Here is a 27,030-nt window from a genome sequence, read left to right on the forward strand (position 1 = left end):
TCATTGACACTAAGATGCACTGTCTGAAACTATGTAGCCAACACATCTGGGGCTTCTTTTTTCCAAGTGTTTATTTTTGAGAGAGAGGGGCGGGGGGAGGGAGGGAGAGACAGAGCACAAGCAGGGGAAGGGCGGAGAGAGATGGAGACACAGAATCTGAAGCAGGCTCCAACCCATGAACCGTGGGATCGTGACTTGAGCCAAAGTCAGACGCTTAACTGACTGGGCCACCTTGATGCCCCTGTTTGGGGGGCTCCTAACGGCAAGAGGACAGTGCCTACATTTTGTTCCTCTGCTGGATCAGGCAGGATTGATCCCAATTCATCCACACAGAGCAAGTGACTTATATGGTGGCTAAAAAGAAGAGGAAAATCTTTTTTTTTTTTTTTTAATTGAATCGACTACGTAACTGAAACATCCGGCAGATTTGCGGAAGCGGGACCTGACGTTAGGCTCCCGGGAACAAAGTCTACAGCACGTTATCTACCGATAGTGCATTTTCCAAGTGCCTCAGGGCTAGTGGTAGAGCTCTCTCCTTTATTTTTTTAGCCTATTTATCTGCACATCAATGAAAAGCTGACAAGAGACCAAACTTCAAACAGAAGCAAAACCTCAGGTGGTTCCAACGACGGACAGATGGACACGAATGAAAAGTGGATGTGACTCCTGCCTCACCAGGTGGAGGCTTCTCAATGAAAACGGCCTCACGAAATGAGCGGGTGGGCACACACTAGCAGACAGCAATGACAAGTACTTGGCTTTCACTAACCAACTGCCCACTTCCAGTTGCTAAATTAATTTACTTTCAACCAATTTAGACAAAACCAGGGAATAGCAGAAATACGCAGTGTAAAAAAAAAAAAAAAGGCTCCTGCTTCGCTCACCAGGAGAGAGAGTCACGTCCAAGCGCACGCTCTTCCACTGCAATAAACTGGAGCCATTGTAGTGCACCGCTCGGCCGTTGCTACGAAAGAGAGCAAAGGAAAGTCAAAGACAAGGCTCCCTGGCCAACACAGAGGCAGTTGAGTCACGAACGGGCCCAGGGGCTTCGGTGGCATCAGAGTAATTCGAAGAGAACTCCTAAGAGCTATTCTCTTTCCCTCAATTTGAATATACTTCCAACTGGTATTTTATACACTTTTGGAGATTGAGATTACAAGGATATTATTTCAGTATTAAACACCCACACACAATACTTTTTTTTTTTTTTTTTTTTTTTAAATAACAGCAATAGTAGCCACTTACTTATGGAAAAGACAAGTCCCCACTGGATTGGTCCAAGCCCCATCTCGTTTCTCTGCTTCTGTGGCAAAGCCAAAGGAAACTATTGGTCCCGTGTCGTCATCAGTATCTCCATAGGAAACAATTTCAATTTCCCAGTAAAAAGATGGGGCCTGAGGAAACACCAGAAGCAGGCAGGCAATCAGAGGGCTCAACTTGGGTTCCTGGAACTTGCTTTTTCTTTCAAATATGAAGGAAAGAGGCGAGAGACCGTGTGACTTCTCACCTGCACTGGCAGTGGTGAGGTGGCATAGATAAATGTGCCCCGGGGCAGACCGCCCCCAGCGCTGGGGTCAGCCAGGAAGGTGACAGAAGTCAGGCGTGACGAGAACATGCAGGCTCGGACAGGCGGGAACACTCTCGAGGGGCTCCAAGTGATCTCTTTGGGCTGTGACGGGGGAAAGCGTCTCATTCAATACAACTGCAAACACAAATCTTTGTACCCCCTCAAAGAAGAAAAGTTTTTACCTTAGTGGCATTATAACATAGGTACATCTTTTAAGAACGTGGCTTGTTTTTCCAAAGGAAAACTTCTCTTTATTTAAAAAGAAAGGCAGTCTCCATTGCTATGCCCAGCGCTGCTCTGTAGAAACCATCGCTCTTGTAGCTTACTTTAACGGTTCACTCTGAAACTTACCTCTCGTCTCCTTCTATGCTTATAATGCCATTTTTAATTCCCTTCAGGATATTGCTTCTGTGATGAAAAACGAGGTTTTCGTTCCTACATCTCTCCTTCTCCTTCCACAGACGCGTGCAGGCCCTCACCCCTGCCCTGTCTTCCTGCTTGTGCGATTACACACCGAGCTGCAGACCCATCAGTGGTCACAGTTTTTATCCCTGTGATTTACTATTCAGCTCAAAGCCAAGAAGTAATATTACATTTGCTTTTTTTGAAAAAATTGTCTTTTTCTTTCATAACTTTTAATAAATCTCATCCTAAACTTCATGCTACTCTGTTGACAAAAGCACATTTTTTTAACCTGTGAGTTTTGTTTTTATCCTAAGGAAAGGGCTGAAAGATGCATACAGTGATGAGCTCCAGTGTCATTCATCAAATCACTGCGGTGGAAACTAGAGACAATGCAGGGCAACAAGCCTGTATGGGGAAACTGAGGCACAAGTGTATGCTGGACTATGGAGTTACTGAGGGAGAAAAGTTAGATGGTAAACAGCCCCGTGGTCATGAAAAAGTACAGGTGACACATCATGTGGCTATCGTGACAATGTTAACCAGATGTTGAGATTTCAGGGGACACTTCGTCTTCTATAGGTTTCTAATTTTTTATTTTGAAATAATTTCAAATCTACAGAAAAATCACAACAGCAATTTTTGTACACTCTTACCTAGATGCACCGATTTTTCGAGATATAAATCACGTAACATACAATTCACCTGTTTAAAGTGTACGTACGATTCAGTGGTTTCTAGCCTACTGGAGTTGAGCAACCATCACCGCCATCAACTTTTTAGTGTTTCTGTCCCCCTAAAGCCATAGCAGTCCCTCCTCGTACCCCTTCCCCCACAGCCCCCGGCATCGCCCATCTGCTGTCTCTAGATCTGCCTGTTCTGGACACTTCATACACAGGACATCCCGTAGCACGTGGTCTTTTGTGGCTGGCTTCTTTGGCTTGGCATGATTTCAGGTTTCTTCCCATTGTGGCATGTGTTACTACTTCATTACTTTTCAAGGCTGAATAACCTTCCATCGGATACACCCGATATGCATATACACGATGAAGGCATCTTCATTCATCAGGTGATAAATGTTTGGGTTGTTTCCACTTTGGGGCTATTACGAATAAGCTAAGAACATTCACAGAGGTATCAACTCTCAACACTTCACCACTTTTGCTTTTTAATCACCTCTCAGCCTCTCTCTACATACATATGCTTATTCCTCTGTAAGACAGACTATATAACTAAAGTTTTGAAAAAAGCTTTTCTTCTGTTATTGATACCTTAAGAAACTATTTACAAATGGAGTTCTCCTTTGCCACGATCTTTCAATACTCAGGATGTCAAATCAATGTGCTCGGACATTCAAAGATGACAGCACGTCATCACGGAGTGCGTCCCTCCAAAGGGCTTTGTGAACGCTCGTTCTAAAGGTTACTAACGTGCCGGTCGGCATCCTTTAACGCGGTGCGCTGTGGCCTTGCACGGCACGGGGCTCACCTGTCTCCGGTCGGCCTGCAGTGGAGGCGGTGGGGGCCGAGCGCAGTCCCGGTAGAGCATCCGCAGCCGTTCACACTGTACCTCCACAACTGCCAGTCGCTCTCCTGGAGGGAAATCCACCGCATACGTGAAAATAAGTCCCACAACCCCCGAGAGAGTGCCAACCCTTCTGGAGTAGGGCTAAGGTGACAAGCGGCTTCCGAGATCACTCAAAATTCTTACAGAAGAGCAAATATCTTGAGACAGCTCTGTCTACCACACACAGCTCAGCAGCACAGCAATGTGGCCAAGTGCACGTGCTCTGAAGTTGAGCTGCCTGGATCCAGAATCTGGCTTCATCACTCAGATATGTACCATCTCACTTCTGATAATGGGGGTTAACAATGGCACCTGTGCCTCACAAGGTTGTCACGAAGATGAAATGAAGTGACACCAGTGGAGCCTTTAGCCAAATCCCCGGCACAGGGCGAACACGCAATAAATGGAAGTTCTATTCCCATTATTGAAATTATTTTTTTTAAAAAATCTAGTATCGGGGCACCTGGGTGGCTCAGTCGGTTAAGCGTCTGATTTCGGCTCAGGTCATGATCTCACGGTTTGTGGGTTCGAGGCCCACGTTGGGCTCGGTGCTGACAGCTCAGAGCCTGGAGCCTGCTTCCGATTCTGTGTCTCCCTCTCTCTCTGCCCCTCCCCCACTTGTGCGCGCGCTCTCTCTCTCTCTCTCTCTGCCTACCAAAAATAAATAAAAATGTAAAAAAAATAAAAATAAAAATAAAAAAATAATAAAAAATCTAGTATCTGAGGCACCCGGGTGGCTCAGGTGGTTAAGCATCCAATGTCAGCTCAGGTCACGAGCTCACGGTTCACAAGTTCAAGCCCTGCATCCGGCTCTGCACTGATGGTGCAGAGGCTGCTTGGGATTCTCTCGCTCTCCCTCCCCCACTAGCACTGTCTCTCAAAATCAATAAACTTAAAAAAATAAAAATAAAAACCTAATATCTATTTAACATCTATGGGCAAGGCACAGTGCTGATGCTGGAGAATACAAAGATACATGAACCAAAGCTCCCATTCTGGGAGGACAGAGGAGATGTGTGCATGCATTTACACATACAAGAACGAACACGGTCCAAGGCCGCAGTATGTGATATGATCTAAGCACAAACACAGGCAGGGAGGAGGGGGTGATCACTTCATTCCAGGACCCAAGATGGCTTCATAAAGACAGCATTAAGTTCGGTCTTAGAAAAGACAGGGTTTCAATAAGCAGAGAAGGAAGGAAATTCCAGGTGGTCTGGCAATATGGGAAATGGTCGTGGAGAGCCAGGAGTCAGAGGTCTTAGGAGTACCTCGTTCAACACACAAAAATTAACGCGAAAATGGATCAAAGACCTGAAAAAACCTTACAGCTAAAACTGTAAAACTCTTAGAAGAAAATATTGGTGTAAATCTTCAACTTTGGATTAGGCCACGGCTTCTGAAATAGGACACCAAAAGCACAAGCAACAAAAGAAAAATGAGATAAAGTGGACTTCACTGAAATGAAAAACTTGTGTGTTTCAAAGGACACTACCGACAAAGTGAAAAGACAACCCACAGAATGGGAGGAAAGATTGATGTTATTATATCTGATCAGGAACTAACAGAGCTAAAATCGTAAAGAACTCTTACAACTTAACAACAAAATGACAACCCACTTAAAATGGGCAAAGGATTCAAACAGACCACACCCACTAGGCGAACTCTAATAAAAAAGACAGGTAACACCAAAGTTGGTGAGGGTGTGGAGTAATTAGGACCCCCATACGATGCTGGTGGCAATGGAAAATGGCACAGCCATTGTGGAAAACAATTCCTCAAAATAGAAAGCAGTTCCTCAAAAGTTAAATGCAGGATTACTGTATCACCCAGCAATTCCACCCCTATATAGGCCCAAGGGAACTAAAAACATACATCCACATAAATTCTTGTATATACGTATTTACAGCAGCATTATTCATAATAGCCAAAAAGTACAAACACAAGTATTCGTAAATTCATCAATGAGGTCTATGCATAATGGAATGGGATTCAGCCATAAAAAGTAATGAACCTCTGAGATCTGCTACAACATGGATGAACCCTGAAAACATTATGCTAAGTGAAGGAAATTGGACCAAAAAAGGACAAATATTGTACGATTCCACTGATGTGAAATACCCAGAAGATGTAAATCCACAGAGACAGAAGGTAGATTAGAGATTATCAGGAGCTGGGGGAGGGAAAAAGGGGAGTTACTGTTTCATTGGCAAAGAGTTTGTATGTGGGAGGATGAAAAAGTTCTGGAAATAGATAGTGATGAAGACACAGCTCTGTGAATACACTAACACATCAAAATGGTAAATCGTCTGGTATGTGACTTATACCTCATTAAAAAAAAAAAAAAAAAAAAAAAAAAAAAAAAAAGAGGTCCTAGGAGAAATAAAAAGTAGTCCAGGGGCACCTGAGTGGCTCAGTCAGTCAAGCATCTGACTTTAGCTCAGGTCATGATCTCACTGTTCGTGAGTTTGAGTCCCACATCAGGCTCACTGCTGTCAGCATGTGAGCACAGAGCCCGGTTCCCATCCTCTGTCCCCGCACCCCCCCCCCTTTCTGCCGCTCACCCCCTTGCGCTCTTCCCCCCTTAAAAAAAGTAGTCCAATGGAAGTTAAAGCACAGAGGTTGTTTAGGATATTGGTGAGAAATTTATTGACTTATACCTCACGGACAGACACTTGGCACCTAATGCGACCCAATGATATGGATTAGAAGGCAACAGGAAAGAGGAGACAAAGACCAAACAGATTTAAAGTGGAGGAAGAAGCGAGGCCAGGCCATGGGGTGTGTGGCCCCTGTCCTTTCTTTACACCTGGAGTGGGACACACGTTCAGGCCTATGCTTCCCAGGGGACAAATCAAAGAGGAAACCATTCAGTCACAAGATTCATGAAGTCCATTACATACATACACTAGTCATAAAGAGCCCAGCTAACTTTGATAAACACTTTCTGATTATTATTGTTCAAATTAAAAATTTATTCCAAGAAAATTTATATACAAAATACCAGATGATCCAGGGAGTGACGTGGGCAACAATGTCCTTACAATAAAGCAGTAACCAGTGTCGGGCAGATATTTCAAGGATGACGGCTAGAATCCTATCAGGTAAGGGAAAAGCAATTCTTAGGGGGAAGAATGGCAACTACCTGGCGGGGGTGAGGCACATCTACCATAAGATAGGCTTAACATAAGAGGAGTCTTTATGCTATCTACTGGGAGAATAAAAAGTTTCTACACTTCCTATTCAGGAAAGGCAAGACTGACTGCACTACAGCCAGAGTAACAAGTAACAGTCAGAACTGGCTGTGAACTCATTCCAATCTGTAAATGACAACTTCACAGTGGTAACCATGCTCAGGAAAGCCAGCCTCTCGGTGACAGCTCCATGCTCCTGAGGGCCACTCAAAGCAGGCCTTCAGGAAGCCAACTGTGACAGGGAAAGGCAAGATGCAAGCAGTAAAAGTTGGCAGAATAACACACATGTCTAAACACAAGAGAAAAAGCACCTGGCTTATGAAGCTGGTAATGGAAATGGGGAGGAAAGGGCTAAATCTCAGGAGCATTTCAAAGGAAGAATAGAACATGGCAACTGATTGGATATGGAAGGATAGGAAGGGGGGCTCTGTCATATTTGACTCCATATCTGAGCCTCAAAAATAGTCTCAGTATGACCTAAAACTGGGAAGTCAGAAAGGAGAACTGACTCTAGAGGAAATAATGACTGGTTTTAAATGTGGGGTATTCATGAGGCTGGGGGTCCCTCTAAGAGAAAGAGCTGAGAGGCCTGGATAGCAAGGGAGGGAATGCCCACAAGCAGAAGCCACAAAATTGAAGGTGGGTCAGGCAAAGCTTAGAGCAGGTCGGGGGGCCCCTCCCATCACAACTGCCCAGGGTCACCTTCAACTGATGATTCTGACTTTTGGGTGGAGCTCGGAAAGCATTTTATTTTTTTTTTTCAACGTTTATTTATTTTTGAGACAGAGAGAGACAGAGCATGAACGGGGGAGGGGCAGAGAGAGAGGGAGACACAGAATCGGAAACAGGCTCCAGGCTCCGAGCCATCAGCCCAGAGCCCGACGCGGGGCTTGAACTCACGAACCGCGAGATCGTGACCTGGCTGAAGTCGGACGCTTAACCGACTGCGCCACCCAGGCGCCCCATCGGAAAGCATTTTAAACCTGCTTCCCAGGGATTCGTATGAGGTTTCAGAGTCTGAGGGGAACCTCTGGCTCAGGGAATGTGTAGATTTAACAAGGTAGGGAGAAGGAAACACACCTGAACCTGAGAAGTTCGGCTTCTGCAAGAATGAAAGGTGGGAATTTAGGGGTTTCTATATGCCTTTTCTTCAGTATCAATAGGTTTCCTATGCTATTTCAACCAAGGGATCCAGTTAACTTCACAGAAATATTTCTTCATGGGAAAAAGCTCTGTGGCATAGTGCTATCTGAGACCAAATGGAATTAGGTATTCTTTTCCTTGGATTAGAGAAGCTATAAAATTGAGATGGGGTAAGTCAACATGACAATGGCCAAATCTTCTGCTTCATTCCAGATGAAGTAAAATACTGGAAGAAATTCATTGAAAAAAATTTTTTTCATTTGAAAGATTCAGATAGTGTGTATAAATTTCACATGACATTTTCATACACAAAATAAAAAATCTTGATACGTTAAAAAATAAAAATTGAAGAATTCTTTCCCTTCTACCCACCATCTTGAATCATTTATTAAACAGCATTTGTTGTAAGGACAATCTAAGACTCTCTTGTGGGCTAGAAGAATCCACTGTAACCCAGATGTAATCTAAACTACAATCCAAAGTAACCCAGGTGCAGGGTAGGTTTGTTCACTATTCAAGGGTAAAGGACTGAGAAGCCAGCAAACTTTCATATGTACTTTAAACCTCAGAGCTCTTTCTGGTAACCTAATAAATGAATTATTAAGTACAATTATATTTGACATAAGACACCATTTTCGGATATAAATTGACACGTATAAGCTCACAGTCGTCTCTTTTGTGGCAATAAGTACTTCCTACCTATTTCTATCCAACTCTTTGTGACAACAGAGTTCTTTTCCATTGGGGAAAATGGGTTAGGTGGGTTATTGTTAAAGCCATTTGAGACCACTGCTCCAAATTACGACAACTCTTAGCTTATACATTAAGTACCGGAGTTAATCTCACAGATCAAAACTCCCTTATTCTAGAAAATGTATAAAAGGATACTCAGAGTCCTACAGAAAAGTGACTGATTTATTCAGCAAGTATATGCTTGCTAAAAAATCACTAATGTATGTCTTATGATGCAACCTAGGCTAAGAACATTAAAAAGCAGAGGCAGGGAACTAAGGCCCAACCACAAGTACAAAGCCAAGTTACGGGCAAACATTTGGTCACAAGCAATTTCACCTGAGAAGCCTAGCAAATTCCTTTCCTTCTGTCCTTATTCTTATGCTCGGGGTCTCTCTGAGGTTTATTAACTGGCTTCACAGCACTATCCTTAAAAAAGGAGGAAAATTTGAAGAGTAAAACACATACAGAATAAAGACAGCAGAGACCAACCCACAGAAATTGGTGCCACGTGAAAAAAACCAAAAATTTAAGGACAGTAAAGAGATTAGGGAGTGTCTGAAAAAGCAACAGAGAGATGAGAAATAGTAAATAATACGGATAATAAAAATGACTCCCCCAACACACATGAAGGATAAAACCAAAAGCATTATGGAAGTTAAAGGTGCTCATTTATTAGTTACAGTTCATGAAAAGGCCAGCTCTAGAGCACTGGAGGACGCTAATCTAACTGGGAACAATTTCATGTAGAGTCCAATTATATCCTTGGGGACAAACCACACGTTCTCCCTTAAAAACACCCAGGCCAACTACCCATTTACAAGACCGGTGAAGACAAGAGGACACATTAAATGACACCACACAGATACAATCCACAGAATCCAGAATGTGGGAAACCTTTCAAAAAAATAAACTGCAAGGCAAAAAAGAACATGATGAGGGGAATCTAGATTTTGAAAGGAAATTCCAAGACATAGCAATGAAGTTACAATGTAAGAATTTTATGTGGATCCTGATGCAAACAAATACAGAAACAAGTATGACTTTATGAGAAAATTAGAAACTTGAATGCTGACCAGATAATAATATTAAATAACTACTGTTAATTTTTCAGATGTGATAATGGTATTGTGGTTATTTTTTTAAGGGTCATTTTTTAGGGGTGCCTGGGTGGCTCAGTCGGTTAAGCGTCTGAACCTTGGTTTCGGCTCTGGTGATAATCTCAAGGTTCATGAGACTGAGCCCCGCATCAGGCTCCATGCTAGCATGATGACAGTGTGAAGCCTGCTTGGGATTCTCTCTCACGCTCTCTCTCTCTGACCCTCCCCCATTTGCACTTGCTTGCTCTCTCAAAATAAATAAACTTAAAAAAAAAAAAAAAAAAAGAGTTGTGTGGCGGGGTGGGGGGGGGGGCAACTAGATGGCTCGCTCAAACGGTTAAGCGTCTGACTTGGATCAGGTGATGATCTCATGGTTCGTGGGTTCGAGCCCCAGGTCAGGCTCTGTGCTGACACCTCAGAGCCTGGAGCCTGCTTCCAATTCTGTCTCCCTCTCTCTCTGCCCATCCCCAACTCATGCTCGCTCGCGCTCTCTCTCTCTCTCTCTCTCAAAAGTAAATAACCATTAAAAAAAAAAAAAGTTGGTCTTTTTTAGAGACACATACTAAAATATTTAAGAGTAAAAGGATATCTAAAAATATAATCCAGGAGGGTATAGCATAAATGAAACAGGACTATGAGTTGTAACTGTTGAACTTGAGACTTCATTATACTAGTGTACCTATTTTTGTGTTTGTTTAAACTTTTCAACACACACACACACACACACACACACACACACACACACACACACACACACGGATGTTAGTGCAAACTCCTGACTGAATTCAAATGTAGCCAGTGACAATGGTCAGAAAGTATCTGCAGCCTTATAGGTTCATAGATAGTTCTAGCAAGGAAACAAATGCAATGAAATTAATGGAGGACACTGACATGGTCCTCAAGTTAAATTTTAAAATGCTGGTTTCCAGGGCACCTGGGTGGCTCAGTCGGTTAAGCGTCTGACTTGGGCTCAGGTCATGATCTCACCGTCTGGGAGTTTGAGCCCTGTGTCAAGTTCTGTGCCGACAGCTCAGAGCCTGGAGCCTGCTTTGGATTCTGTGTCTCCCTCTTTCTCTGCCCCTTCCCTGCTAGCACTCTCTGGCTCTCAAAAAGAAAATAAAAACATAAAAAAAAAATTTTTTTTTTAAATGCTGATTTCCTACTTTGCATGTAGTAAAAGCTGTTTACATTTCTAGATCTGAGATAAAAGTTGTGATAAGTGCTGTCTGCAGAGCTCAGCAGTTTGATGTGTGTGTTTGCGCGTGTGTAAGTTCATGCATGTATACACAAATGTTAGCATTCCATCATCAAATTGGAAATGTACTGACAAACTCAATAAAGTCGGGTGGAAAGGAAAGCCACAGGTACTTACCCGCACTGCACTCCTGGGCTACTAGGTTGAGCACTTCAACAGCTGCGGGACACTGTTGTATGAATTCTTCACAAAACAAGCTGTCTTCTAAAAGCTGGGCCATGACCAGGCATGCTCTTAATGTTAAAAGATTTACAATATTTCAAGGTCATCAACGTTCATTCTCTAACAAGTTAACTGTGAAAAGCATTTCAGTCAATTCTGTCCCGTAATTTACAAAAAGATTCACACTCCCCATTCCTCTTGCTTTTTTTTTTTTTTTCCACGCTCCCCCGAGCTGGAGTGGTCTAACTTTCCTTGTGCCCCACAGTCCACAGTAACTGCTGACACTGCCGACAAGCAGAGAGGGGGAAAGCGGTTGCCATCTCTCCTAAATGCAGACACAGAGTGCCACGCGAGAAATCAGCATCATCTCTTAACAATGCTTCCTCATCTGTGCTCCTCGGGCAGTATTAGTGTTCTGGGAACGAGAGGGACCCAAACGCTTGGAAAATCTGTATGCTGATCTGTCACCTACTTCAAAATGCATCTTAGAACCTTCCAAGAAGTCCCATCGCCAAAAGAGAAACTTGTTACCGTTGTTTTGTGCCAAATAGACGCATTCGCAAGAAAATGCTACTCTTCCTTCTGACACCAACAGTTGAGGGCGTTCCCTAGTTTTCTCATCATGGGTTTGGAAAGCGACAGACCAGATGTATGCTAATGCGGCCCAACCCATTTACACAAGGTAGAGTGGCAGAAGGATTCCCGGGACAGAACAAGGTACTTTTACCAAAGCAGAGCGGTGGAGCCTTAGGCACACTTTCCATAGACCACATCTTGATGGCTTACTTATATTCTTAGGGGAACAGCTAAAGTGTTTCAAAGTGTAGAAATTACACAATGCAACAGAACTTTCTGCAAGTCGCATTGGGGAATGCGACAAAAAGGTAGTCAACAAAGCTCAAGACAATGGTCTCCGTTCTCACGTTGGCATGGACTTCACCTGTGGACCCACTAAGCCGGGAGTGGAGTCCCCCCCGCCCCGCCTCTGTGGCCCGGGTGCTCACCTTGTTCTTATTTCAGCCAGGAGCCGAACGACTGCCATCACAGGAGCTGACCCATCTCCTGTTGCAGGAAGTGAGGTATGAATAGAGAGACTTCCCTCCTGAGGAAGCAACATGGACTGGACTGCCTGTACTACCTTCTCAGTAATGGACAGTTTATGAAGAGGCAGTGCCTGATGGTGGTGGGGGGGGGGGGGGCATGGCAGAAAGTTAAATTCAAGTAGTTAGTTTATAAGAAATGAGGGCATTATTATCTGGAGTTAATTCTCACAATTTCAGTTAAAAAAATAAAATCACCATACAGAAAATAGCAAACTAGACCAAAACAATTAAAAACATAACACACTGTGGAATATTCCTAACCAAAGAGATGAATCTCGTCACCTAGGTGAAATTTTCACATAAATGTTATTATTAAGTAATTATGCCCAATACATAAATATACATCCCAAGTAGCATTTAAGATAACCAGGTATTTGTGCCTCTGCACTATGAATGTGCATATTGCTCATTACGGTATGGTTACCATTTGCAGTGACATGTGATAATGCATTTAAAAATCACCTTACCTCTGATCTTGGAACACAAAGTCTAGACAATGGAATAGTCAATGTGTCTGACGCTTGCGAAGTCTTTCTACAGTCTATGGGTGGGAATCTGACTGTAGCTATACCTTCCTGTTCATTGATAGAAGCCACTACTCCGATGCTTCCTGATATTCCTCTACCTAAAACCTAGAGACAACGATGGATTAGAACTGCCGACCAGCAACGATGGTGTTCGTAACGCTCTCATGCGACAGGCGGGGAGGAGCAAATTAGCAGCTGTTGTCAGTTGGCATTACAAGAATGCAGGAATTACTGCGTGTTTATTACAATGCAGGTACCATGCACTGAATGGGAGTTAAAATAATAGGCCCTAAAATCTGTGGCAAGGTCATCACAAGATGACAGACTCTCAAACTCCCAACTCTAAAATATTAGTGACACCATAGGGCACAAGTATTATAGTTAACATTATATAATACTGTACTAATATTTAAGTAATCTGTAGCACGGTGTGGATTAGAATTCGTGAGTTTCTCAGATTCCTTGTTTAGCTCAAAAGAACAAGGATCTTTGTCCATTCGGGTGGATGATGCCATCTTACAGATGATCAATTAATCAATGGATGCAGTGACTTGGGGAGAGCAGTGACTTGGGAAACGCTGGCTGGTTACCTGAACCTCAGACCCTATCTTGATGGTCTCTTTGAATCCTCCGAGAGCACACAGTGCAGCGACAGCCTGGCGGGCGATTCTCTGAAGTTTGGCGAGTTTCCTGCCACTGCTGCTGCCGTTTTCCAGAATGCTCTCTGCGTATTTCCCCAACTGTGGAATGTACATCAGCGCACGAGACAGAACCTACATTGAAAAAGCAGCCATGTAGTAGGAGTTAAAGCTTTAGTCATTTTTGATACTAAGAGTGATGAAGTGTCTGTAACAGTGCCTGGCTCCTGTGTCCCGAAGGAACTTCGGTTATGGGAGGGATGAAGTAACTACGAGGTATGACCATTGACTGATGCCGTATCTGCCTTATAGAACTAGGACTGCACACACACAACCTCAGCATATGGGACAAACACTGTGTTAACAGAACGAAAGCAAAATCTTAACCTGATGGAAAACCATCACAGCATACTGCTTACATCTCAATACCCACTTTCTTTGAGGACATGCTATAAGGCACTCACTTGAAAAATGACAGTGGGAAAATGGGAATTGATTACAGATCCCCAGATTTTAGGAAACTAGACTTCTGTTTGTAGTGATGAATTACTGATAGAGCAGTCTGGGGGTATAAATTACAGGGACCTCCTCAGGACTTAGTAAATACACGTATCAAATCCAATAAATCAAGGCTGTGTGATTTCCTAGTGTCAGTGCCAATCAAACACAAGCAAAGAGAAACAAGGAGTTCCGTTCTTTCCCTGAGAATACAGTCTGGTCTTCTGCAAAATTAGAACTGGCAGCGACAGGGGACATAGATTAACAGGGGTGAAACCACTAAACCAAAGCAAATATGTGGTGTTGGTGGGGGGTGGGAGAACAGCTAACAAGTCTATCTGGCCAATTTGGGAAATCTCTCTTTACTAGAATATGACCCTTGCTAGGCAGGATTCAAATGCTGAAACAGAACACAAACTTCCTCCTCGTTTCCTCGATTAGGCAGTGACACCGTGCTAACCTTTTCTGCTGTTGTGGTCCATATCTGAGCAGCATTTGACTCGGGTGCCATCAGCAAGCTATGAAGCAAGGCAATCACCTCTGCGGCCATGCTGTTTGCCACGTGCCCGCTGATGAAGGGTCGGACGGGGTCAGTCCTGCAAGCGTCAGGAGGGAAAGGGTCAATGCCCAGGGATGGTTAAGAATGCAGATGAGGGGGCTTTTAGGGTTATCATCAGATAGAAAAATTTTCTAATTATACAGGAAAAAGTGGATTCATTGAGAAAAAGAGATGCTAAATTATCATCAGGAAAAGAAAAATCACTTCATTCATATTCCTTCCAGTAGCTGAAGAATCCTCTGAAACAACACACCTCAACCTTGAACCGCGTAAACCATCAGGATTGAGGGAAGACGCCTAATTCCTGGCTTGAAAGAATAGAACACCTTGCAGACTTGTTGGAGGCAACACTCACTCCTCTCTACTCCTTAGAGGTTATTGTATACAGGTGGGCTGGTGGGAAGTATCGTTTGGAAGAAACAGAGGCAGTAAGACCTGAGTTTACTAATGCTCAGAAAAGCCGTAGCTGGTGTTCCTGGTGGTGGCCTTTCTCAGAAATACCACCCTCTGGCTATAGCTGCCCACTTGGCCAGCAGTGCCACCCTATTCACCCGCCACAATCTCGGCTGGGTGTCTTAAGCCCTCAGTCCTCGTTTTCTGGCAGGCCGAGGGGATGACAGACGATAAAAACCCAAACCACAAGTCCATTACAAAGTAGCTCTGAAAAAAACGTGGACAGGGAAAGACTACCTTGCGAGCTCCGAGTTCCTCTCTCGGCAAATGGAGGTCTGGGCGGTTTTCTTCTTGTCGCCTGTGGACAGTCCGCTCACAGTCTCTGGGTTGATGGACTCTACAGGTGGCCCAACGCTGACGATGAGGCCAGACTGTGCCCACTTGGTTGCCTTCCGAAGAGCGGCTGCGGCCTCTTCTGTAATCACTTCACAGCAGCCGCCCTGGAGGGAGGTTTGAGACAGTCACCACACTCGGCTTCCTTACCTGTTAAAGCCTGCTTCCCGGTTACCAAGGCAACCTGGGCTCATTTCTAAAAATTCACATGTCAAAATACTATGTAAAAAGTTAATTTCCCATAAACATCCCATGTCCTCACCCAGTCACACAATTGTTAGTCCTCTAGATTTCTTTCCATGCAGTTTTTTGTTTTTTTTTAATATTTATCCGTTTTTGAGAGAGGAGAGACAGAGCATGAGTGGTGGAGGGGCAGAGAGAGAGAGGGAGACACAGAATCCGAAGCAGGCTCCAGGCCCTGAGCAGTCAGCACAGAGTCCAATGCGGGACTCGAACCCACGAACCATGAGATCATGACCTGAGCTGAAGTCGGACACTTAACCAACTGAGCCAGCCAGGCGCCCCTATTTCCATGCAAATTTTGGCATACATAATCATGGATCTCACTTCACACAGTTTTTCTATTTATTTTTATCAGTTAACAAAAACATCATGTGTTTTGATATCAGTATATACAGATCGACCCAGCTCTTTATATAGTTGTATGGTATTTCATTGTATGCATATAATTTAAATTCTTAAATTAAAAAAAAACCTGAGGTATAATTGACACATAACAATTGTTTAATCAATCCCGTATTTAGGGGTATACAGATTCTACTTGGTTTTCTTATCAACAGAACATGAAGAGCATGGTTGTATCTAGATACTTGAGAAGGACTATTTACTCTCATCTTGACCGCAACGGGTATTCTCAATCTTAACTTCGTGTGACAGATGAAAAAGGATATATTACTATTTTTAATCCTTTGTTGTGTAATTTGTAAATGTGGGCATATTTTTCTATTTTTTTATGAGCTATGTGTCTTTATTTCTTATCTATTACTCTTCTAACCTTTCACACGTGATCCCTTTTAAAGTATTATTAGGCTACAAAACTTCATTTTTTATTTCTTACTCTTAGAGCGAGAGAGAGCATGTGTGCAACGGGTGAGAGGGACAGAGGGAGAGACAGAATTGTAAGCAGGCTCCACACTCAGCATGGAGCCCAATGCGGGGCTCGATCCCATGATTGTGGTATCATGACCCAAGCCAAAATCAAGAGCCAAAATCAAGAGTTGGACGGTCAACTGACTAAGCCACCCAGGTGTCCTGCAGTTTTAGGCTGCAAAACTTTTTTTTTTAATGTTTATTTTTGACAGAGAGAGACAGAGGGCAAGCGGGGGAGGTGTAGAGATAGGGAGACACAGAATCCAAAGCAGGCTCTAGGCTCTGAACTGTCAGCACAGTCTAACGCGGGGCTCGAACCCACAGACTGTGAGATCATGACCTGAGCTGAAGTCGGACACTTAGGCAACTGAGCCACCCAGGTGCCCATAGGCTGCACAACTTTCTTAACCGAACTAAGAAAAAACTTCTAGGTCAAAACCAAGAGGTCTCTTTTATATTTTAACATTAATGACAAATTGATTCTAACTAGTTCTCTTGAAAACAGCTTCAGTTAAGCCAGTAACTTCGATTTCTCACCCTGCCTCCTTGTGGTAACTTGAATTTTTTTTTTTTTTTTTTTTTTTTTTTAAGTGTCTCTTGAAAACCGAAAGCATGGTAAGTGCCCTTCAATCGTGGGTCTTGTCAGGGCAAATATTTCTGTATCGGGTTTACCTTCGTCATGTCTCGATCCATTTTCACAACTTTCTCCATGTTGGCGCCAGTGCCAAGTCGGAAGGGCCGTCCTTCGGAGCTACTAGAAGGGAAGGCAGAGAGAGGGGGCCATCTTACGGGCAAGGTCAAGGTGGCACTGCATGCCCATGGGGCAACCTAGTGCTGGTCGGAGCTGAACAAACTCGAGACTCCGAACCTATGATCCCAAGAAGGCCTGGGAGGCACTCGGGAAGCGATCTAAATCCCAAAGTGAGGGGACTTTAACTGCAGCATGAATTGGATGCCTTAGTGTGAATGACTGGATGTTTCTGACAACTCAGCTTCCTCTGCCTCTCCGAACACTCCTTCACCAAATTTGCACTCTAAAATCCTGCAACGCCCAAGAATGCTTCTTGGTGATTTCCGCATCTAGCAGGACCTGCCTGGCCCTATTGGTTCATACAGTAGCCCAGGAGTGCTTCCAGCTGCCAGGATGGCAGACAAGGGACCAATTATGAGGAGGACACCATCATCCAATCATTTATCTGGAGAAAAAAGTCTCCCACCTGAGACATACACAGGCATCCTCAACTCCCTCGTGTGCTATGGTAGGCCTTCCCATCGCCCGGGCTCCCACTAACAGGGCCCCGGAGGTCTGTAATCTTTGGACAGTAGGTATATTTGTACTTTCCCGTTGAGCAATCATACCATTCACCTTCAGTGAATTAAAGTTTTAAAAAGTTTCTCTTATTTCTCCACCTCACGGTCAATGGTATCCTTAAACTGACCAATGGCTGAAAGATGCCAATAACTAAAACCAGCCTGCGTTATTCCTTCTCGAAGCCCAAATCACACTGCAGACTCTCCACTGAGCACAAACAATACATTCTCAACAGGGCTCTTGCTCTCTGTTGGGTCTGAAGAGACAGTACCGAGTCATGGATAACAGCTTGTACTCTGCGGTCAGAGGCCTGCGTCTGTGATTCAGCTCTGCCTCAGTTTCTCCACTGTAACAACAGGGATGACAGGAATAGTGGTTGCTTCTTAGGGTTGTCAAGAGGGTGGAGATAGCTGATGTACATAAGGGGCTTACAGAGTCTGAGGACACAGAGCTATCACAATCACCAGTTACCTCAGTAACGGCTGGAGAACCTCGTGGGACGACTGGTCTTCCCGCTTGTGGATAAAGATAGACAGCTTGCCATCCACTGCTTCACTCTCTTCTCCAGGATCTTTATCTCCTTTTAAGGAACTCTTGGGACTGGTTTTCGTCAATGTAGTGTCAGGTTCAGAAGCAGTTGGAGAGAGAACTGTCTGACATCCTTTGAAAGCAAACAGAGAAAAATCACAATGTTATTTGTGCAGCTCCCCGGCACAGGGCAAGCTCAGATTTTGGAGTCTCTCTTCCTCCCTCTCCCTTCTCCTCCTCTCTCATCATAGGAGGCACAGCAGCAGCTACAGGTGATAGACCGTGGAAAGCTCAGTCTGGCCTGCCCCGGGAAGTGGGTGCCACAGCGCCCTGCTGGGACCAGGAGCTGCTCACCTGGGACCACGTAATCTGCCAGCTTTGCTAAGAGCAATGAGGCTATCTTGGACGCTGGGTCGCTGGGATCCTCCTGCTCACTGTTTAGGGAGGGAACGGAGTAGCTCCACGGTGGGAGCTCCACGTTGCCACAGTCTTCCACGCTCATCAGCGGGAGCGCCGCCCGGCACAGCTGAAGAATGATAAGGACGAGCTTTGGAGATGGGCGCTGGTCAAGCAGCAGGGAGAGGAGTTTGGACACACAAGCTGGCTGGCTCAGGATGGCTTTGCCTATGTGACTCCTGGAAAGAGGGAAGAAAAGGCACACGACACTGGGCATGTTGGTCTGTAGAAGTTCAGACGTGAGAGTTCCCTAAACGAGGACGAACAAACGGATTCACGAGGAAGACACACATTCGGCATTGTGTTTTTATAAAGGAGATCTGAATCTGAGCTTTTCTGTAAATATCTAATGAAGGCTCACAAGCGACCACTCAAAACGAAACATTTCTGAGCAGTTGCTGATACCCAATGTTTACTTAATTGCGATGCTACAGTTCAGCATGATTCACAGGGCACTACGACTCTGAAATCCAAACTAGGAGACTTTCCGTTTAACCTTTTATTCCTTTTTAAGGAGTGCGTCAAGACCAAAGATACCACACAGTATTGTATAAGCCTCAACAGTCTGCAATCTGTCCCAGCTGAACCTGTGACATCTCACTGAGAAGAAAACCAAGTCGAGCAGAACCAAAGAACAGCAGCCTTATGTAGACAAGCCGCTGTGGACCTCACCACTCACCCAGGATGTTACCAACCAACCATCCCCCCCCCGCCCCCCCCCCCCCACAGATTATCTTCTTTCTGAAGACACAGTATGAGAACATGAGTCAATTACAGGTCCTGACTGATTATTCTTTACCTTGCTATATAATAAGGGTAAGGATTTGGGGTTACTTAATGCAACTGTATCTACTTGAAAGGCTAGCGGCTGTTGCCAGCAAAACATTAAAGCAAATGACATCATCTTATAATGTAGATATTCACCTAAATAACCCTCACACTTTGGAACTACTATTTTTCCAATGCTTTTCTTCTCTATTGTTCTTGAAGCAGGAGCAGGTCAGAATGGCCTCATAATTTAGATGTTTCAAAGACAATCACCACCCAAAGGAACCCCAATCATTCAAGAGGAAAGCCACTTTCTCCCACAGCTCCGGCTGGGCCTTCCATACCTTGAGAGATCATTGAGAAGACTAAGGACATCCTGGAGGGCATCGTTCCCGGCGGCCTGGTTGCCACAGCACTCAGTTGCTCGGGCAAGATGGTTGGTGAGAAGGCTGGACACCTGACGGGCCAGCCCTGAGTGCACGGCCTCTGTGGAGCCACCTACAGAGTTTAAAAAAAGAAAGAAAGAAAAGAAAAAGGAAAAATAAAAAAAAGAAAAAAGAAAAAGGTGAGAACCCGAGGAAGCCATGGCGAGCCTGCAGGCATGGTGAATCCTCCCTCTCAGCCTCCCTGCATTAAAGCCCTCCTCTTGCCCAACCTCTTCTCTAACCTACTCAGTATTCCATTAGCTACCAAAATAAACCGAACAGAATTCACACAAAACTAAGGAACATATTTTGATTAATAGGGAAGAATCACCATTTTCTTCCTGTGATGAAAACCTGTTGATTTTTATTTTGTTTTGAAAAAAATTTTTTAACATTCATTTTTGAGAGACAGAGTGTCAGCAGAGGAGGGACACAGAGAGAGGGAGACACAGAATCCGAAGCAGGCTCCAGGCTCTGAGCTGCCAGCACAGAACCCGATGTGGGACTTGAACTCACAAACCTTGAGATCGTGACCTGAGCCGAAGTTGGACGCTTAACTGCCTGAGCCACCCAAGTGCCCCTAATTTTTTTTTTTTTTTAAGTAGGTTCCACACTCAGCGTGGAGCCCACCATGGGGCTTGAACTCCCGACCCTGAGATCAAGACCTGAGCTGAGATCAAGAGTCAGACACTTAACTGACTGAACCTCCCAGGTGCCCCGAAAACCTATTGATTTTTAAAACTCCCACCCTACCTCTCCTCAAACACAATTAAACACCTTTTGGGATCTTTCCATTTTCACTGTAGATCCAGAGGCCCCTCCCCGCACCAAGCAGCTCTTGTAAAAAGCCACACAAATTAGCTGTCATTTCCTCAACTTTCTATGCTGTCTTGGATCCCTGTGCCTACACACACTGTTTCCGTGCTCCCTCTGAACTTCACATGCACCTAAAATATGGCACTGATCACACTGTAATCATTTGTTCATTGGTCCATTTCCCCCACTGCACCCTATTTCTTAAGAGTAAGAGCAGTCATGGCTCAGAGCCTGGAGTCTGTTTCCGATTCTGTGTCTCCCTCTCTCTCTGCCCCTCCCCCGTTCATGCTCTGTCTCTCTCTGTCCCAAAAATAAATAAACGTTGAAAAAAAAAATTAAAAAAAAAAAAAAAGAGTAAGAGCAGTCAAAGTCTTGTTCATCTTACGCCTGGCTCTCGACAATAAAGTGCACAGTGAATGAATAAATAGAGAAGTCAACAAGCTGTATACGCAGGCCTGGGATATTATGGGTTATTCAACTTCATTTTTTCAACTGGATTGGTAAAAACAGAATTTGGAAATGGCACTTGAAAATGCAACTAAACCATTTCATAAGAGTATTTATTTGGAGACTGTTAGCAGTATTGACAAAAAGGAAATGAGGTATCTTTTCAATTTCCTGGCTTACTGTACTCATTCAGGTGATTATCATTCCCCATCCCCCCACCTCCCCAGCCACAGCTTTACTGAGGTATGACTGACAAATACAAGTCGTATACAATTTAGGTGGTTCAATGTGCATTTTTTTAAGAAGGTCTACATGATTATAGATATAGATATGTATATATACTCTGAAAGGATTACGGCAATCTAGTTAATATATCCACCACCTCACTAATTACCTGTGTGTGTGTGTTTGTGTGTGTGTGTGTGTGTTGTGTGTAGAACTTATTCACTTTGTAACTGGAAGTTTGACCCTCTGACATACATCTTCCCACTTCCCCCTCCTCCTAAAATTCTTAGCAGCCACCATTCTACTCCTGGTTTCTAGGAGTTTGGCTTTTTTCTTTTTACTTAAAAAATTTTGTTAATGTTTATTATTTTTGAGAGAGAGACAGAGAGAGAGAGACAGAGTGCAAGTCAGGCAGGTGTAGAGAGAGGGAGACACAGAATCTGAAGCAGTCTCCAGGCTCTGAGCTGTCAGCACAGAGCCCAACATGGGGCTCGAACTCACAGAATGTGAGATCATGACCTGAGCTGAAGTCAGATACTCAACCGACTGAGCCACCCAGGCGCCCCACAGGAGTTTGTTTGGCTTTTTTAGATTTCACATATAAGCAAGATCATTCAGTACTTGTCTTTCTGTGTCTGGCTTATTTCATTTAGCACAGTGCCCTCTAGGCTAGGATATTATTTAACGTCAGTGTAGCCATAAATTTCCAGAGAACCATGCTGACGAAGAGGCTCTCCTGAAATCATTAATTGATTAAACCCATAATTAAATAAACCTATCAACAGAAGAAATCAATGAATTCTAAAACAGGATCCTGCTTCTTACCTTCTTCTTTTTCCCACTCAACGCAGCGGTTGGCAAGCACCTGGAACGCTGCCCAGGCCATGGTGGCCACCTTCTGTTTCTTGGTTTGTTTCTCACTGGAGCCGGACTCCGTCTGACTGCTCAAGCTACACAGTCGGTCCATGAGCTGCACAAGGCCACTGCGAACCAGGCACTTCTCTTCACTCCTGGGCCAGGTAGGAAGGGTACACGAAATAAACATAACTGACCAACCCTCAGGAAACTCTCACTTAAGATCCAGGTTATCAAAGGGGCAGAAAACATGCCAGTATCATTCTTTACCGCCACATATAACCAAACACAAAAATACTTCTTTACGGTGAGGATTTCCTTCATAAATAAGAAACTTCAAGTTCTGGCTTGTTCATATAGAATAGCCAAGTAAAAACAGAAGGTTGCTATAACAGAAAAAAAGTTGTATATTTTATCACGAGGGGATTCCTAAGGGTACTGAGAAAATAAATGTGCATTTGTAAAAAAATTTTTGCTGAACGTATTAAATAATTTCCTAGAGGCCTTTTTCTTTCCTTCAAACCTCTACTTTTTGACCATGTGATATAATCCCTATTGGCCGCTTTTGATCATGTAGGAATTCAATAATATGGAATTTACATAGAAACGCTAGGTGTCTGTCAGGAGGTAAACTCACTTAATCACAGTGATAGTGTCACTGGATAATCAAAGCAAAAAAACCCCAGGGAATTTTTTAATTTAGAAGTATTTTTATTTAAGCAACTACACTGCAATGCAATTCACCCACAGTAAAAAGCCTTGCTTACCTGGTGTAAGGTATGGTACACAAGAGTCCGATGCTATTTGCACATGCGATAGGGTAACGAGCACACAGAGAAACCACAGAGGTCATGGTCTCACCAAAGGCTTCCTGGACCTGCTCGACCATCCCACCACAGGTTAATTCTTCAATTCTATGAAACAGAACCAAAGTGCAGGCTTCCTGAGCCCTGGCAAGTGACCGTGAACATAAGAGCAGGCACGTTCTGAGAAATCCAAGAGTGTCTAGATGAATCCCGAACTGAAGGGATGTTAGAGATCACCAGCGTTTCCCAGACTGCAGGACCACAGAAGACTGTTAGGCAGCATTTCTTAAGTTGCCTCAAACACAATGCCCATGCTCTAGAGAAGTCTGGGGAATCCTAGGCTAAGTCAAGTCAAGCAGGGTTCTTTACTGTAGGACTACTCGGAGCCTTACAAGGTTAAGGTCCACAATAACTCTAAGAGCAAGAGAATGGTACCCAACATTTCCCAAACGTATTTAATAATGAAGCCATTTGAAACAGGCCTGCAATATCCTATGCAGCACTGAATTCTGTAAACGTAATTGTACTCATGAGAAAATCAAGGCCCAAATAGATTAGCTAAGTGTCCTTGTCAAGTTCACACTGTGATTATTAGCAGAGTATGAGAATCCAATTGATATGAACTAAGACTTTCCCAGTGTAAAAACACAACCTGGGGGCAATTCTACAGCAATTAATATTAGTTGAAAACTGGAACTATCCGGATTCATCTACGAAGATAGGCCATAGAATACTGTTTATAATAACAAAAATAAATAAAACCTAAGGTGGAAAAGTAGGGATTGAGCCATAAATAAAGGTTCGGGAATACGATGCAGTGGCTACACAGCCACTAGAGACATTACAGGAGGAATCTATGGTTAGAATAAAGACAGAACAAATACACTAGAGTGTTAACACATTTTATCTTGAGATCCTGGATTTGCAGGTGATTTTCTACTTTACACTTTGGGATTTTCTGCATTTTTTCAAATGTTTGACCTATGACATTAATAATTGACGGAAAAAGGAATAATGCTGCCAGGGTTGTGGAGAAATTATTCTGGATGGGGCACCAGGGTGGCTCAGTCGGTTAAGCGGCCGACTTCGGCTCAGGTCATGATCTCACGGTCCGTGGGTTCGAGCCCCACGTCGGGCTCTGTGCTGACAGCTCAGAGCCTGGAGCATGTTTCAGATTCTGTGTCTCCCTCTCTGACCCTCCCCCATTCATGCTCTGTCTCTGTCTCAAAAATAAATAAACGTTAAAAAAAAAATGGATAAGAAAAATTATTCTGGAAGTAAGTTGTGGTAGCCAGTGCTACTCACTGTGCCTTGTGGCTTCCCTTTGGTTGGATGAGCATGTGACCAGCCTGGCCAATAAGCCAGAGCTCTAACAAGGGGACGGACAGCTTTTGAGACAGCGGTCGCCTCCTCTACTGGGCTCCTGGGAGTATCACGGGCTGGGGCGCACCTGCGCTGGACATGAGCAACCACTGAAGTTTTGTTCTGTAAACACGGAGATTTGGGAGGGTTTTGCTTCCAAAGAATAACTTGGCCTCTCCTGATGGACACAGAAATTTCTCAAGATATTCATGCGAGCTCTTGCTAGTTAACACATTTTGCTCCAGCCACTGACCCCTGCTTATTGGCCAGAACTCCTCAAAGAGCTGTCAGGAGACACAAGCAGCCCCAAGCATCTACTCTAGGACCTGTAGACAACTGCCTTTTCTATTTCTATCTGAAGATCTTTGAAGCCCAGTAGGGAACAGTATAGAAAAACTCCTCACAAATACAAAATGTTCTTCAAAGTTCTTATCTACGACTAGGTTTTTAGAAATTAATTTCGCCAAGGGGCGCCTGGGTGGCTCAGGTCACGATCTCGAGGTTTGTGACATCGAGCCCTGCATCGGGCTCTGTGCTGACAACTCAGAGCCTGGAGCCTGCTTCGGATACTGTGTCTCCCTCTCTCTACCCTTCCCCCATTGGCACGTGCTCTCTCTCTCTCAAAAATAAACATTAAAAAACAAATTTTAAAAGAAATTGATCCAGCAAAATAAGCACAAAAGTACACAAAAATATAGGTGTAAGAATGTTACTACATCACTGCTATTAATGCAAAAATAAAACAGAAAAAATGAAGGAGAGTAAGAGAAAATGAACCATGTGTCCACCAGAAGGGGATGAGTTAAATAAGACATAGCCATCCATATAACAGAGGTCCATGAAGTTCTTAAAAATGATAAAGCAGGGGTGCCTGGGTGGCTCAGCCAGTTAAGCATCTGACTCTGGATTTTGGCTCAGGTCATGCATCTCACGGTTTGTGGGATCGAGCCCCATGTTGGGCTCTGCGCTGACAGTGCAGTCTTCTTGGGATTCTCTCTCTCTTTCTGCCCCTCCCCACTCATGCAGGTGCTTTCTCTCTCTCAAAACAAACTTTAAAAAGAAACTATAAAGTTGGGCGCCTGGGTGGCTCAGTTGGTTAAGCATCGGACTTTGTCTCAGGTCATGATCTCACAGTTCGTGAGCTCAAGCCCCGTGTCAGGCTCTGTGCTGACGACTCGGAGCCTGAAGCCTGCTTCGGATTCTGTGCCTCCCATTCTCTGCCCCTCCCCCCCCCCTTAAAAAATAAACATTAAAAAAAATTTTTTTTAACTATAAAGCAGATCTTGAAGTAATGACATGAGAAGAGATATATCCAACATATATGAGCAAAACAATTCTCATGGCAGTGTTCTATTGTAGTATAATATAATCTGAATTAAGGGGAAAAAAATCACACACATACATACTTCTGTGTACAAGGAGAAACAGCCATTTATGTGTGTGTAGTTGATACAACAAGCTCTTAGTTAACAGGGTGGAATTTAGAAGAGGAGGAATAAAGGGACTTTTACTTTGTTACACATGCTGCAATTGTTAAAAAAAATTGTGGAATACTTTTACAAAAATAAAAATAAAGATATTGTTTTAGGGGAAAACGTTAGCAAATACCCGTCTAAAATATGGCCTCATGAATAATCTTTGGAATGCCTCTTGCACACTCCAGACAGGATGGTATGAACTAATAGAAACAACTGACCTGGGTCCTCCCTGAAGGACCATCGTCACTGGACCCACGAGGTGCGTCACACCCCCGACGCGCACAGCAGCCGTCAGCAATTCCCGCATGTGCACTAGGGCCTGCTTGCGAGTATTTCCCCTCCGCCACCTCGTCTGTGCAGCCAAAAGAAAGCTGCTGCTGGACACCTGAAACGCATGAGAAGGAAGCCCGCCTGACTCTTGCTGACTGCCACAGGCCCCCATGCCATTAGGTGGTATTCCTCTGTATTCAGCAAAATGGACATACAGCTTGGTCAGGGTTGGTGCCGATGAAAGCAAACAGCTGCCCCAGCAGGACGCTGTAGGTGGGCTTGTCCCTGCTGTCCTCGATGGCCAGTGACTGCAGGAGTGTGAAGGAGCTGCTGCGGTGGCTCGTCACATGGCGCCGCCTATGGGAAAGCAAAACAGCGCTAGATCACAAAACCACAAATTCAGGGAGCGTGTTTTGATGACGGTCTTCAGCTCACGTGGGAATCCAACCTTGGCCATTAGTCATTTACCTCTGATTTGCTCGAGTAAATTCCAAATCTTCATTACCAATCATTTCCAGGTCAGAAGGAGCCGACATGCTGCGAAGAAAAACAGGCTGCCGCACAGCATGAGATATCACTTTTGTTTCTGAAGCCGATTTACAAGCTGAAACAGAAAGCAATAAAAAGGTTGGCGTATCTGCTATCCGATTTGTAAGGACAGCAACAACAGCTACGCTATCAGTCTAAGAAAGATACTCTTTGCTTTCTAGGAGACTTCAGGATTCTCTAGGAGGTTCTAATCCAGCCAGCATTGCACACTGGTGACTTTTAGGCCCATTCTTTAAAATCAAGGTATTAGGGTTAAAAAGGCATTTTAGTGTGAAAAACTAGAATCTTTCTTATTAAATTGGGTTTCAAAAAAAGGATGAAAGATTCATTTAATTTCATAAACTCTCAATGTTCACCTTCATATAAGCGTTCTAAAAAGGCAGAGAGGACA

General features: G+C 44.0%; 1 protein-coding gene across 12 annotated transcripts in view; it reads right to left on the reverse strand.

Annotated features, from left to right (window-relative positions):
* Positions 1 to 27,030, reverse strand: part of HECTD4 (HECT domain E3 ubiquitin protein ligase 4) — a 192,405-nt gene that overhangs the window by 42,343 nt on the left and 123,032 nt on the right. For 8 of the 12 annotated variants that reach the window (XM_045041851.1, XM_045041855.1, XM_045041852.1 and 5 more), the window contains 20 exons: positions 26,559 to 26,694; positions 26,306 to 26,447; positions 26,039 to 26,205; positions 22,942 to 23,088; positions 22,145 to 22,329; positions 19,751 to 19,904; positions 18,537 to 18,817; positions 18,126 to 18,315; positions 17,926 to 18,000; positions 17,015 to 17,096; positions 15,137 to 15,339; positions 14,348 to 14,483; positions 13,342 to 13,524; positions 12,692 to 12,856; positions 12,126 to 12,295; positions 11,077 to 11,192; positions 3,458 to 3,561; positions 1,508 to 1,669; positions 1,246 to 1,394; positions 885 to 964 (listed from right to left, as the gene is read on the reverse strand). In XM_045041851.1, the coding sequence (XP_044897786.1) occupies positions 885 to 964; positions 1,246 to 1,394; positions 1,508 to 1,669; positions 3,458 to 3,561; positions 11,077 to 11,192; positions 12,126 to 12,295; positions 12,692 to 12,856; positions 13,342 to 13,524; positions 14,348 to 14,483; positions 15,137 to 15,339; positions 17,015 to 17,096; positions 17,926 to 18,000; positions 18,126 to 18,315; positions 18,537 to 18,817; positions 19,751 to 19,904; positions 22,145 to 22,329; positions 22,942 to 23,088; positions 26,039 to 26,205; positions 26,306 to 26,447; positions 26,559 to 26,694 (3,027 nt within the window). The remainder of the gene's footprint in view (positions 1 to 884; positions 965 to 1,245; positions 1,395 to 1,507; positions 1,670 to 3,457; positions 3,562 to 11,076; positions 11,193 to 12,125; positions 12,296 to 12,691; positions 12,857 to 13,341; positions 13,525 to 14,347; positions 14,484 to 15,136; positions 15,340 to 17,014; positions 17,097 to 17,925; positions 18,001 to 18,125; positions 18,316 to 18,536; positions 18,818 to 19,750; positions 19,905 to 22,144; positions 22,330 to 22,941; positions 23,089 to 26,038; positions 26,206 to 26,305; positions 26,448 to 26,558; positions 26,695 to 27,030) is intronic. The other 4 variants (XM_023241435.2, XM_023241434.2, XM_023241431.2 and 1 more) reach the window with 2 other exon arrangements.

Source organism: Felis catus, chromosome D3 (assembly GCF_018350175.1).
Source record: "Felis catus isolate Fca126 chromosome D3, F.catus_Fca126_mat1.0, whole genome shotgun sequence".
In the NCBI taxonomy this organism is placed as follows: Eukaryota; Metazoa; Chordata; class Mammalia; order Carnivora; family Felidae; genus Felis; species Felis catus.